Genomic DNA, 14,589 nt, shown 5'->3' with positions numbered 1-14,589 from the left:
AAAAATATTTTTTATTTTTTTAAATTTTTGTTGCACTAGGTCTTCATTGTTGCTTATGGGCTTTCTCTAGTTGCAGAGAGCAGGAGCTACTCTTTCTTGTGGTGCACAGGCTTCTCATCACAGTGGCTTCTTCTTGAAGCCAGGCTCCAGGTGCATGGGCTTCAGTAGTTCCAGCATGTGGACTTAGTAATTGTGGCTTGCTGGCTCTAGGGTGTGCAGACTTCAGTAGTTGTGGCACAGGGACTCATTAGTTGTGGCTCTCGAGCCCTAGAGTGTGCAGGCTTCAGCAGTTGCAGCACATGGGCTCAGAAGTGGTGGCGCATGGGCTTAGTTGCTCTGCTGCATGTGGAGTCCTCCTGGACCAGTGATCAAGCCCACGTCACCTACGTTGGCAGGTGGATTCCCATCCCTGTGGGAAGTTCCTATGTGGATTATTATGCATAAGTTTTGTATATGTTTGCTTAATATTTCTTTACTAAATTACTGTGGAGAAAGGTTTTATTCTGGATGGCTCAGAATTTATAGATACAATAATATTAAAGCTTCTCTGTTTCTCTTTATAGCACCCTTGATAAATAGAACAATATTGCTGTAGTCTCACTTTCCAAAGGGAAATATATAAGAGTCTGTCATCTGAATCCAAAGTGAGTTGTTTAATGACTAGAAGCTAGATTTAAGAACTTACATAACTTGTTTCAGTGCTCTCTCTATTAAGATAACTCAATTTAATTAGGGGCAGGATCTATACAAGATAACAGAGAACACCAATTATATGGGGTCAAGGCTGAAAAGGGTTTATGTACTGATCAGAAAATGTGAGGTTAGTTATGTAGACTGATCTTTTTAGCTTGCTAACCAGATATAGGAGATGACATTATCAAGAGCAGAATCCTCTACAGAAAGTAATGTTAAATTAAAGAAGAAAATATTTAAACATCTTTATGAAATATGGGTTGAATCCAGAATATCTATCAAGGGGGTGTTTGAAGTGCACAAATTATCTTGTCTCAAACAAGATATAAAATTTTTTCATGTATGTACCTTTTAAATATTGTGAAAGTTAGAATGGAGGAAATTACTAATGATCATGTTCACTATTACAGAGTTAATAGAAAGTCTGAACTTCAGTAAAATGTTTTCAAGAAATTTGTATAGATTAATATGGGAGGTTTAAAAAAATCACTGTGAGGGGATTTTAAAAAGAGAATTAAAGCAATTAACAAACATTTAAAGCAGAATATTTAATAAGCAATAACATTTGAGATTTTATCTAATTTAAAAATACACTGCAAATTACAGATGCTCTTATGAGTGAAATCTGGAATTTGAAAATGGTGTTTGAAAAGCCAATAAACTCTCATTTAACTTACTAGACGTACTTTAAATGTAGATGATGTGGATACTTTTGGAAACTCACTCTTTGGATTTCAGTTTCTGATGAAGACTCGGACAGACCCAGCCATAGCAAAATGACTAGGTCTTGCATAAAACACACACTTTAGTACATTAATGACATTGCAGTCAGAAAAAATCTTCAAGGATTGTGCTTTTTAGCTCAATCCATCCCAAAGTGAGCTGAAACCTAGCAAGTGAGCTGTAAGGAGTAAGCAAATTGGAAAGGGAAAGGCACTCTAGGGCAATAGTAATACCAGGAGTCAACATCTGGACTTGTAGCAGGGAGAGGAACCCAGGCTGAAATTCCCACATTAAGGCTGTGTCTTTAAGAGGAGAATAAAGCAGTTCCAGGTTTGCGTCACAGCCTGAATCCCTACAGAAGCAGAGGTAAATCTTCGCTGGAGAAGAGCATGCCCAGTTGAAATGCATTGTTTTCCCACAGATTAAAATCAAGCAAATGTAGTCTCATAATAAAAGATCGATAAACTGTCAAGGAAACAAACAGCCATGACTGAGAGTCAGCAGAAAAGTGAAATAATTGAGTGACCTACTCCTTATCCAGGACCTCAGGTACTAAAATGATCAGAACAGAGTGTGAAATAACCATGTATAAAAAGATTAAAAGAAAGAAAAGATGAAATCACAAAAATTGTCTATAGTAAGAAACTGACAAAAATGACCCAGCAGATTTTTGTTAAAGGAATAAAGCATTTAGAAATAAAAATAAAATTGTTGGGAGAAAACTCTTGATAATTAAATGGTTAAATATGCAATAAGAGTTAGTGAATAGGAAGATCAGTTTAAAGATATTACAAACAGTGTAGTACCAAGAGATAGCAAATGAGACAACAAGAGGGAAAAGCACAGAAAAAGTGGGACACATAGAGGAACAAATTCAAATATGTCAATAATGGCAATAAATAAAAGGGAACTAAATATGGTGTTCAGTTCAGTTCAGTCGTTTAGTCGTGTCCGACTCTTTGCGACCCCATCAATCGCAGCACGCTAGGCCTCCCTGTCCATCACCAACTCCCGGAGTTCACTGAGACTCACTTCCATTGAGTCAGGATGCTATCCAGCCATCTCATCCTCTGTTGTCCCCTTCTCCTCCTGTCCCCAATCCCTCCCAGCATCAGAGTCTTTTCCAATGAGTCAACTCTTTGCATGAGGTGGCCAAAGTACTGCAGTTTCAGCTTTAGCATCATTCCTTCCAAAGAAATCCCAGGGCTGATCTCCTTCAGAATGGACTGGTTGGATCTCCTTGCAGTCCAAGGGACTCTCAAGAGTCTTCTCCAACACCACAGTTCAAAAGCATCAATTCTTTGGCCCTCAGCCTTCTTCACAGTCCAACTGTCACATTCATACATGACCACAGGAAAAACCATAGCCTTGACTAGACGGACCTTTGTTGGCAAAGTAATGTCTCTGCTTTTGAATATGCTATCTAGGTTGGTCATAACTTTCCTTCCAAGGAGTAAGCGTCTTTTAATTTCATGGCTGCAGTCACCATCTGCAGTGATTTTGGAGCCCAGAAAAATAAAGTCTGACACTGTTTCCACTGTTTCCCCATCTATTTCCCATGAAGTGATGGGACTGGATGCCATGATCTTTGTTTTCTGAATGTTGAGCTTTAAGCCAACTTTTTCACTCTCCTCTTTCACTTTCATCAAGAGGCTTTTTAGTTCCTCTTCACTTTCTGCCATAAGGGTGGTATCATCTGCATATCTGAGGTTATTGATATTTCTCCCGGCAATCTTGATTCCAGCTTGTGTTTCTTCCAGTCCAGCGTTTCTCATGATGTACTCTGCATATAAGTTAAGTAAACAGGGTGGTCATAACTTTCCTTTCAAGGAGTAAGCATCTTTTAATTTCATGGCTGCAATCACAGTTAGCTGTGGGATTTTTGTAGATGTCTTATCAGGTTGAGAAAGTTTCTGCCTTTTCCTAGTTTGCTGAGACTTCTGTTTTTGTTTGTTTGTTTGTTTTTGGTCATTAATGGATATTGGATTTTATCAAGTGCTTTTTCTGAATCTGTGTTTCTGTAACTATTGAGTTGATGATATGCTTTTTCTTTTAATATGTTGAGTTATACTGATTGATTTTTGAATGCTAAGACAACTTTGTATTTTGGGGATAAGCCCAACTGTATCATCCTTTTAATCTGTTGGTTTCAAACAGATTAGTTTTGTTCGAACAGATTAGATTAGTTCGAAAACTCAAAAAGTTTTCGAACAAAATAAAATTTAAGACAAATGCGTGACATAAAAAAATACTGTACTAAACTATTAGAGAATACACAATACCTTAAAGCACACAGTAAATATTTACAGAACCTGATCATGTGCTAGACCATAAACCCATCTTGACAGATTTCAAGAATTGATACCATGCAGGCCAATTCTCTGATATCTGCTCAATTTAGACATTTAAAATAAAAAGATAAATTGTCTCATACCTTTGAAAATTAAAAAAAATACTTCTAAATAATTTATGTATCATTTTGCAGCCCCTTGGACTATAGCCTGCCAGGCTCCTCTGTCCATGGGATTTTCCAGGCAGGAGTGCTGGAGTGGGTTGCCATTGCCTTTTCTAGGGTATCTTCCTGTCCCAGGGATTGAACCTGGGTCTCCCGCATTGCGGGCAGATGCTTTACCCTCTGAGCTACCAGGGAGGCCTATAGTATAATATAAGAGTAATTAAAAATGAATCCTAGCGAAATATTCTTTCAAAACTTGTAAGATGAAGATAAATGGATATTTAAAGGGAATGGCAACCCACTCCAGTATTCTTTTTTTTTTTTTTTTTTTAATCTATTTATTTTATTTGGCTGCCCTGAGTCTTAGTTGTGGAATGTGTACTCTTAATTGCGGCATGTGGGATCTAGTTCCCTGGCTAGGGATTGAACACAGGCCCCTTGCAGTGTCTTTGCCACTGGACCACCAGACAAGTCCCGCACTCCAGTATTCTTGCCTGGATAATCCCATGGACAGAGGAGCCTAGCAGGCTACAGACCCTGGGGTCACAAAGAGTCAGACACAACTGAAATGATTTCTCATAGCACATTTAACCTTTAAAGCTTCTATTAGAAAAGAAGAAAGTCTGAGAATTAATGTCCCAGGCAGCCTCCACTTTAAGCTATAAAAACAAAAGAACCCCAAAGAAAACAGAAGGAATGAAGTAATAAAAGTAAGATTTCATTATCTTACTTTTCCATTTCATTGATCCATGACGGCTTGACTAAGATTTTGTAAAATTTGTATGGAAGAACGAGAGTTCAGGAAATAATTCCCAGTCAGTGCACTGCTCAAGAAAAGGATTAGAGGCGAGGCACACTTGCTCTATCAGATATTAGGACTTATAAAACTCTTACTATATATATTTAGGCAACATGGTCATGGACAAGGATAATTAAAATAACTAGTGGAACAGAATAGAGAGCATTGAAACAGACACAGTTCTATAGGGGTTCTTGATGTAGGAGAGAGATGGTTTTACAGAGCAGTGGGGAAGCATTTATTTTTTCCCCATAAAAGTTCTGGGACAATTGGTTGTCCAAATAGAAAAAAATTAAATCAGAGTGAATACAACCTGATATACAGAAACTGATTCCATATGGTCTAAAAGTGATGTGAAACATGAAATTCAAAAACTTGAGAAAAATTATAGAATATCTCACTCCCTAATGGTACAGAAGGATTTTTTGAAGTCATGACCCAAAAATTGCTCACCACAGGAAAATGTTGATAAATTCAGCTGAAACTGAAAACTTTTATAAGAAATTAACTAGAAAGGCAGTGAACGTACAATTTCTAAAACTGGGGAAGGTTGGGAATCCCTGGTGGTCCGATGGTTAAGGCGCTGGTCTTTCACTGCTGTGGGTATGGGTTCAGTCTCTGGCGGAGGAACTAAGATCCCATAAGCCACGTGGCCAAAACAATAACAAAAAACTAGGGTAGGTGTTTGTAATACATATAATTTTGTAATACATGTAACTGATAAAGGATTGTGTCTAGAGTAGTGAGAACTCCAAAAAATCAATAGGGAAATGACAGACAACCCAAAAGAAGAAGGAGCAAACATGATTAGACAGAGATATACAAACATGATCAAATATACAACCTCAGAAATAATTTAATTACAAAAATGTAAATTATCTCCACAGTGACATACCATTTTATATACACTGGATTAAAAAAAAGTGTGACAATAACAAAGGTTGGTGAGGATGTGGAGCTAAGGAAATATATCTAGACATTATTTAGAATGTTGAACACTTCTATTGCTTTGACTGAGCAAGTCTACTTTTAGGAACATGCCCTAAGGAAACCTTTGAATAGATCTATTAGAGATCATATATGAATGTTCATAACAGTACTATGCATAACAGCAAAAAATTGGCAACAACTAAATAACTCAAAAGTTTATTCACATAAGGTTAAATAAATAGTGCTAAGTCGCTTCAGTTGTGTCTGACTCTGTGTGACCCCATAGACGGCAGCCCACCAGGCTTTTCTGTCCCTGGGATTCTCCAGGCAAGAATACTGGAGTGGGTTGCCATTTCCTTCTCCAATGCATTCATGCATGCTAAGTCACTTCAGTCGTGTCCAACTCTCTGCGACTCTACGGACAGCAGGCCACCGGGCTCCTCTGTCCACGGGATTCTCTAGCAAGAATACTGGAGTGGGTTGCCATTTCCTTCTCCAATAAATAGTGACATGCTTGCAAAATGGAATACCATAAATTGGTGAAATTTACAAACTGGTATTTTGTTAGATGTGTGAAACTTAAAATCATAATTTTGAGTGGAAAAAGAGATCCTGAAATAAAACATTCAGTAATTTTTTTCTCCATTATATGCTTCTTCTTGTTTTCTAAAACATTTTAAAAAATTGACGTATAATTGATTTACAGTATTTCATGTGTATGGCAAAGTAATTCATCATTTAGTAATTTTTTTATAACATTCAGGGGAAGTAGGTGGTTAAGATGTTAGAGGAATATGCAAATAGATGCCAAAGTGTTAATAATATTCCAGTTTTTTTTAGCTGAATGTGAGTTCTCTGGGATTTATTTCATTATTAAGCTTAACAGCATAAATATGATCTATATTCTCTTGTATATATCTAATATTACATGATAAAAATGTGAAAACAGTTGGAAGAAATGCTTAAGTTTTAAAGAAGTTTTAAAAAATGTAATGAAATTCTATAACGTCTAAATCAGCTTAACATTGTGAGCTGCTGAATTTTGTGGTCATTATTTCAGTAGTTTCTGGGGTTCTTCAACCCCTTCCAATCCCAGGGAGCCATCTGCTGGAGAATTGCTTCAACTCCTTAAAATGAGATTCATTTTCTTTTCTGACTTTTCAGTTTTGCACCCAATTTGATGCCCAAATTAAAAATAAATTGGAGGCAGGTGCAAGCCCACAAGACGGCTGGAGCGGGCCATCTGTGGTGGGCGGCGTTGGCCCTGCTGCTCCCTGCCCCACGCCTGCCCGCCCGGGAGCTGTCAGCTCTCTCTCGGCTCTATCACAAGAAGGTTGTTGAGCATTATGAAAATCCCCGAAACGTGGGGTCCCTTGACAAGACATCTAAAAATGTTGTGACTGCATTGGTGGGGGCTTCAGCGTGTAGTGATGTCATGAAATCACAGATTCAAGTGGATGAAAAGGGGATGATTGTGGACACCAGGTTTAAAACATCTGGCTGTGGTTCTGCCATTGCCTCCAGCTTGTTAGCCACCGAATGGGTAAAGGGGAAGACGGTGGAGGAAGCCTCGACCATCAAAAACACAGATATCACCAAGGAGCTGTGCCTCCCGCCTGTGAAACTGCACTGCTCCATGCTGGCTGAAGACGCCAAGGCCACCTTGGCTGATTACAAACTGAAAACAGAACCCAAAACAGAAGAGACCGAGAAGAAATGAGCCCCAGTGATGCTTTGAAGGTCCACAGGCTGCCAGCCCCCCAGCCATGCAGACACATAGGTGTTGAGAAGCCCTTGCACTACAGTAAGTGAACTCTGAGATCCATACATTTGCCGCGCACGTTGTGACTCTAACTCAAGCAAAATACACAGCCTAGTTGTTCTGAACCCTCTGGTTTCTTGCAACTCACTTTCATCGCCTTAACCTCGCGTGTGTCTATTTTGATTTGTGTGTATGACCCCCAAACTGAAATCAGTAGTGAAATCTCTATTGATTTGGGTAGTCATGAAGTGCACAATATCTAATTTTATCTGAATCTTTGGGGGGAAGATTACCAGTAGAAGGCCTTGGTAAGATTATTTGGTAGGACCAAATAATAAGTATTGTACAAGTATTTATGTACAAGTATTATACATAAAACAGATTTTGCATCTATATAATAAATAAAGGAATGTTGTGAGACTAAATAAATAAATTGGAAAATAAAAATAAAATGGAAAATTAAAGCAGTACCATCCCTAGTGCTTTATTTACTCTATGTGTAGAAACCATTCTGCTACAGTGGCTTTTGATTATATTGTATAGGGGCTCCCAGGAAAACACATGGCAACAAACATTTCTTCTTTTAAAAGTCTGGCACTGGAATCTGTCAGAGCCATTCCTTTTATGGGGGAAATGGGAGAAAGACTCATATGCTTAGCTTCCACCCAGAGAATTCACCATTTCTTTTCATTGTATCCTTCATCTTCACATGCCCTAATTTATGTGGCTTAGTTTTGATTATAAACTTTGTAAAGAGAAAGAGAAGTTTGACTCTTAAACCTAATGAATAAATAGGCAAAAGATAAGGATTCAAATTAATCACTGCTGTTCCAAAGAGTTTTAGTTGCTCAGTTGTCTCTGACTCTTTGTGACCCCATGGACTGTAACCCACCAGGCTCCTCTGTCCATGAAATTCTCCAGGCAAGAATACTGGAGTGGGTTGCCATTCCCTTCTCCAGGGGATCTTCTCAACTTTGGGTACCAGATGCGAGGAGCCAACTCATTAGAAAAGACCTTGATATTGGGAAAGATTGAAGGCAAAAGGAGAAAAGGATGACAGATGATCAGACAGTTAGATAGCATCACCAACTCAATGAACATGAATTTGAGCAGACTCTGGGAGATAATGAAGAAGAGGGAAGCCTGGTGTGTTGCAGTCCATGGGGTTGCAAAGAGTTGGATGTGACTTAGCAACTGAAAAATAAACAATTGCAAAGAGACAGAGAGTTCAGGTAGGAGCCTATTACTGTAAGTCAAGGATAGCCAGGTCATGTTGGGGAACAAGTGTTACTGGTGGGGTTCTTCCTACTCCTATTATTGGGATGACAAATTCTCAACCAAGGGTTCCCCTTGGACTCATCAATAATACTCTGGAAATGCTAGCTATGTCTCTATCCTCTAGAGCTGTAAAACTGTCTAAATGGTGATACAAATAGAATGAGAGAAATGGAGCATCTTTGGTGGGAACTGCTTATTGAATGGCAACTGGACTTTGCAGTAGAATTAGATTACTCAGACCAGGACCACAAGACAAACTTTCTCCAATATCTTCTATTGATTTTTGTCGGGGGAATCATGGCCCTGGCCCTGAAAGCAATGAAAACTTAGTTTTGGTAACCAGAGGTGGAAATGTTTGCAATAAATAAAGAAAAGAGGCCTGACCTAGAGAGTCAAAAATCTGGAGCCTCACAAACTCGTTTGAGGCTCTGCTGTGATATTTGAACCCCCAAGGCAGTATATCACCAGTCAAGTAGACTGTAAGTAATACAGAATTTATAAAACTTGCTCTGCTTAGTCAAGTATGTACATTTGGAGGATAATGCCTGCACAGGCTTCTCACTGCAGTGGCTTCTCTTGTGGAGCATGGGCTCTCGGGCTCGCAGACTTCAGTACTTGTGGCTCCTGGACTCTAGAGCACAGAATCAATAGTGGTGGCTCGCAGGTTTAGCTGCTCCATGGCATGTGGGATCTTCCCAGACGAGGGATCAAACCTGCGTCTCCTATGGTAGGCAGATTCTTTACCAGTGAGACACTAGGGAAGCCCTGAGCAATGCTGCTTTCTACAGGTTCTCTTTTTGTTTTTGTTTTTGGTGCTACCTTTAGATAGAATAATTGTGTGTGTATGTTTTATGTTGATCCACATGCTTCTTTGGGATTCAGATAAATGAAAATAAAATTTGGGGTTTATTTTAACAAAATTACAGAATCCAGAAGGCATTACCCTATAGCCATTAACATATAACCTGATAGTGTTATTTGAATGAATTCTTCATTTAGTTTCAGTTCTTGAAATCAGAGATTTTGTTATTGTTTCTGGCACAGTTTGCTGAATGCTTATTTCATTTTGTTGTCCTTTGTTTTCAGAAGTGTTCATGACATCATTATTTCTCTTGGGTGCATCTATTGAAAGACTGGCTAAATACAGATGAGTTTTTCTTCAGTTTTTATGAGTGAAAGCTGAATGCATACAACTCTGGGTTATTTTGTACCTGTCCATTTGATATGTTGCCTTTGTGCTTATTGCAGGATTACTCGGAGGAGTGTGTTACCCATTGCTTATTATTACTCTGTGTTTCCTTAGATCCAGCCAGTTGTTAAAAGCATAGATAGAGTTAACTGACTATGCCTTCACCCATCCATCCATCCATTCAAAAAATATTGAGTCGTGACTTTTGCCAGGCACTGGGTTAGTCATTGGTGATACAACAGACGACAAGATTATCCTTCCTTTATTCAATGGTTTCCCACCTTTTGGGGTCAAGCTGCTATAAAATTCATTATTTTGCTAATATTAGGAAGGTGATCATACCTTTTTGTTACTGACCTGTAATAGTAGTCAACGGTCCACTGAAAATTGTGGCAGGGTACAGATGATATACTACTAAAGATGTTTAACAGCTAGAGAATGAATGTAACCTTCTAAAAATAAGAAAATTCCCTGGCAGAAATCGATAACGAGGGAATAAGGCTAGACTGAAGGAGAACTCATACAGTTCATACGGTTCACGGGGTTCTCAAGGCAAGAATACTGAAGTGGTTTGCCATTCCCTTCTCCAGTGGAGATTCAGTAAATCCTAAAGGAAATCAGTCCTGAATATTCACTGGACGGACTGATGTTGAAGCTGAAACTCCAATACTTTGGCCACCTGATGCATAGAGCTTACTCATTTGAAAAGACCTTGATGCTGGAAAGATTGAAGGCAGGAGGAGAAGGCGATGAGATGGTTGGGTAGCATCACCGACTCAATGGACATGAGTTTGAGTAAGCTCTGGGAGTTGGTGATGGACAGGGAAGCCTGATGTGCTGCAGTCCATGGGGTCACAAAGAGTCGGACATGACTGAACAACTGAACTGAACTGAACTGAAGGAGGGCTCTCACTCCTGTAAGGCTTGTATTCCTCTTCTTTTCTCTACACAGTCTCTGACACTTTCTTTTCTATCGCTATGTCCTCAGATATACTCAGGTATTAAAAGTGAAACCTTATAAACTTCTTTGTGTTGAAGGTCAGGGTTGGTGGTAAAAGAAGAAGACTTTTTTCTTTCATCCCACACATCAATCAGGGCCCTTCCTTTTCTGATGATGTAAAAATTGTATACTACTCAATCTGGTGTTTCTGAAGAAAGTGCTCCTCGGTTTTATCGTCTGACTTGGAGTTATATGTCTCATGTCAGGCATTTCAGGTGAGGGAGGAGAAAGAAGACTTTACCAGGGTGGGTGAGTATGGGAGAGATCGAGATACCGTGACCTAAGCAAGGTCCTCTAAATTGTGTTGTGAGGCAGCAACCGTGGCCTAGATTTGCATCGATGCAGCTCTCTTTTCAGGATACAAAAGGATGGAGGAAGATAACTTTTGAGGTCCCTTTCATTATATTTATAGCTCTGTAGTCCTCCTCCCACAGCTTTATTGATGAATAATTGACAAACTGTAGGATATTTAATGTGTACACCATGGTGGTTTGATATACACATACATTGTGAAAGAACTTCCACCATCAGAATAACACATTCATCATCTCACATGTTTGCCTTTTTAATTTTTGGTGAGAACATTTTAAGTTCTCTTCTCATAGCAAATTTCAGTTGTACAATATGGTGTTATCAGCTGTAGTGACCATATTATACATTAGGTCCTCAAACTTTATTCATCTTATAACTGAAAGTTTGTATCCTTTTACCAATTCTTACTATTTTTACCTCCATTCATAGACCCTGGCAATCACTTTTCTAGTCTTTGTTTCTATGAATTAGACTTTTAATTCCACATATAAGTGATATCATGTAGTATTTGTCTTTCTCTGACTTATGTCACTTAGCATAATGTCCTCCAGGTTTATCCGTGTTACAAGTGACAGGATTTCTTTTTTTTTTTGAAGGCTTAAATAATATTCCACACATATATATACACACACATATACCTGCAGGTATAATATAAATTGCACAATATGAATAATATCCCATATATATAAATATTTATAAATATATACCACATCTTTATCCATTCATCCATTGACTGGTACTTAGATTGTTTCCATACTGTAGCTATTGTGGATAATGCTGCTGTGAACTTGGAAGTGCAGAGATCTCTTTGGGTTGAAGGTTTCATTTCCTTTGGATATATACCCAGAAGTGGGATTTCTTTTGTGTGAAAGTGAAAGTGTTAGTCACTCAGTCGTGTTTGACTCTTAGTGACCCTTTGGACTGGGGTCCACCAGGCTCCTCTGTCCATGGAATTCTCCAGGCAAGAATACGAGAGCGGGTAGCCATTCCCTTCTCTGGGGGATCTTTGCAACCCAGGGATTGAACTCGGGTCTCTCACATTGCAGGCAGATTCTTTATCGTCTAAGTCACCAGGGAAGCCCCTGGGATCATATAGTTAGCTCTTCTTTAGATAACAAATGAAAACCTACTGTATAGCAGAGAACTCCATTCTATACCTAACTCTATACTTAAATGGGAAGGAAATCCAAAAAGAGGAAATGTATGTACATGTATGGGCTTAATAACCCAGATCTGAAGTTATTGATGTTTCTCCTGGCAGTCTTGATTCCAGCTTGTGCTGCATCCAGCCCAGCATTTCTCATGATGTCCTCTGCGTATAAGTTAAATAAGCATGGTGACAGTATACAGCCTTGGTGTACTCCTTTTCCTGTTTGAAACCAGTCTGTGGTTCCATGTCCAGTTCTAACTGTTGCTTCCTGACCTGCATACACATTTCTCAGGCAGGTCAGGTGGTCTGGTATTCCCATCTCTTTCAGAATTTCCCACAGTTTGTTGTGATCCACACAATCAAAGGCTTTGGCATAGTCAATAAAGCAGAAGTAGATGTTTTTCTGGAACTCTCTTGCTTTTTTGATGATCCAATGGATGTTGGCAATTTGATCTCTGGTTCCTCTGCCTTTTCTAAATCCATCTTGAACACCTGGAAATTCATGATTCACTTACTGTCGATGCCTGGCTTGGAGAATTTTGAGCATTACTTTGCTAACGTGTGAGATGAGTGCAATTGTGTGGTAGTTTGAGCATTCTTTGGCATTGCCTTTCTTTGGGATTGGAATGAAAATGGACCTTTTCCAGTTCCGTGGCCACTGCTGAGTTTTCCAAATTTGCTGGCATATTGAGTGCAGCAATTTCACAGCGTCGTCTTTCAGGATGTGAAATAGCTCCACTGGAATTCCATCACCTCCACTAGCTTTGTTTGTAGTGATGCTTCCTAAGACCCACTTGACTTCACATTCCAGGATGTCTGGCTCTAGGTGAGTGATCACATCATCGTGATTATCTGGGTCATGAAGATCTTTTTTGTATAGTTCTTCTGTGTATTCTTGCCACCTCTTCTTAATATCTTCTGCTTCTGTTAGTTCCATACCATTTCTGTCTTTTATTGTGCCCATCTTTGCATGAAATGTGCCCTTGATATCTCTAATTTTCTTGAAGAGATCTCTAGTCTTTCCCATTCTATTGTTTTCCTTTATTTTGTTGCATTGATCACTGAGGAAGGCTTTCTTATCTCTCCTTGCTATTCTTTGGAACTCTGCATGCGAATGGGTATGTCTTTGCTTTTCTCCTTTGCCTTTCCCTTCTCTTCTTTTCACAAGTATTTGTAAGGCCTCTTCAGACAACTGTTTTGCCTTTTTGCATTTCTTTTTCTTGGGGACAGTCTTGATCCCTGCCTCCTGTACAATGTCATGAACCTCCGTCCATAGTTCTTCAGGCACTCTGTCTATCAGATCTAATCCCTTGAATCTATTTCTCACTTCCACTGTATAATCATAAGGGATTTGATTTAGATCATACCTGAATCATCTAATGATTTTCCCTTTCCCTAACCTGCATCCCTATGCAGATGACACCACCCTTATGGCAGAAAGCAAAGAAGAACTAAAGAGCATCTTGATGAAAACGAAAGAGGAGAGTGAAAAAGTTGGCTTAAAACTCAACATTCAGAAAACTAAGGTCATGGCATTTGGTCCCAACACTTAATGGCAAATAGGTGGGGAAGCAATGGAAACAGTGACAGACTTTATTTTTTTGGACTCCAAAATAACTGCAGATAGTGACTGCAGCCATGCAGATGCTTGGTCCTTGGATGAAAGGTTATGACCAACTTAGACAGCATATTAAAAAGCAGAGACATTACTTTGCCACAAAGGTCCATCTAGTCAAAGCTATGCGTTTTCCAGTAGTCGTGTATGGATGTGAGAGTTGGACTATAAAGAAAGCTGAGCACTGAAGAATTGATGCTTTTGAACTGTGGTGTTGGAGAAGACTCTTGAGAGTCCCTTGGACTGCAAGGAGATCCAACCAGTCCATCCTAAAGGTAATTAGTCCTGTATATTTATTGGAAGGACTGATGCTGAAGCTGAAACTCCAATACTTTGGCCACCTGATGCGAAGAACTGACTCATTGGAAAAGACCCTGATGCTGGGAAAGATTGACGGTGGGAGGAGAAGGGGATGACAGAGGATGAGATGGTTGGATGGCATCACCGACTCAATGGACATGAGTTTGAATAAACTCCAGGAGTTGGTGATGGACAGGAAGGCCTGGTATGTTGCAGTTCTTGGGGTCGCAAAGAATAGGACACAAATGAGTGACTGAATTGAACTGAACTAAATGACCCAGATAACCATGATGGTGTGGTCACTCACCTAGAACCAGCAGTCCTGGAGCATGAAGTCAAGTGGGCCTTAGGAAGCATTACTGTGAAAAAAGCTAGTAGTGGTG

At 39.3% G+C, this 14,589-nt stretch overlaps 2 protein-coding genes across 6 annotated transcripts in view; both read left to right on the top strand.

Moving 5' to 3' along the window:
* The window catches only part of ARMH4 (armadillo like helical domain containing 4), a 141,946-nt gene that overhangs the window by 30,634 nt on the left and 96,723 nt on the right, over positions 1-14,589 (top strand). The gene's annotated exons all lie outside the window — the stretch shown is intronic.
* LOC129620719 (iron-sulfur cluster assembly enzyme ISCU-like) lies at positions 6,781-7,769 on the top strand. The gene has a single exon (XM_055536463.1). The coding sequence runs from the start codon at positions 6,781-6,783 to the stop codon at positions 7,318-7,320; it is 540 nt and encodes a 179-aa protein (XP_055392438.1). The 3' UTR covers positions 7,321-7,769.

The sequence above is a fragment of the Bubalus kerabau genome, chromosome 10, assembly GCF_029407905.1.
Source record: "Bubalus kerabau isolate K-KA32 ecotype Philippines breed swamp buffalo chromosome 10, PCC_UOA_SB_1v2, whole genome shotgun sequence".
Classification (NCBI taxonomy): domain Eukaryota; kingdom Metazoa; phylum Chordata; class Mammalia; order Artiodactyla; family Bovidae; genus Bubalus; species Bubalus kerabau.
Note: the sequence above shows the minus strand (reverse complement) of the source record. Positions and strands in the feature narration are given on the sequence as shown.

What these genes read in the sequence shown, in the direction of transcription:
- LOC129620719 (XM_055536463.1), top strand. Translation starts at nt 6,781, where the DNA reads ATGCCCAAATTAAAAATAAATTGGAGGCAGGTGCAAGCCCACAAGACG.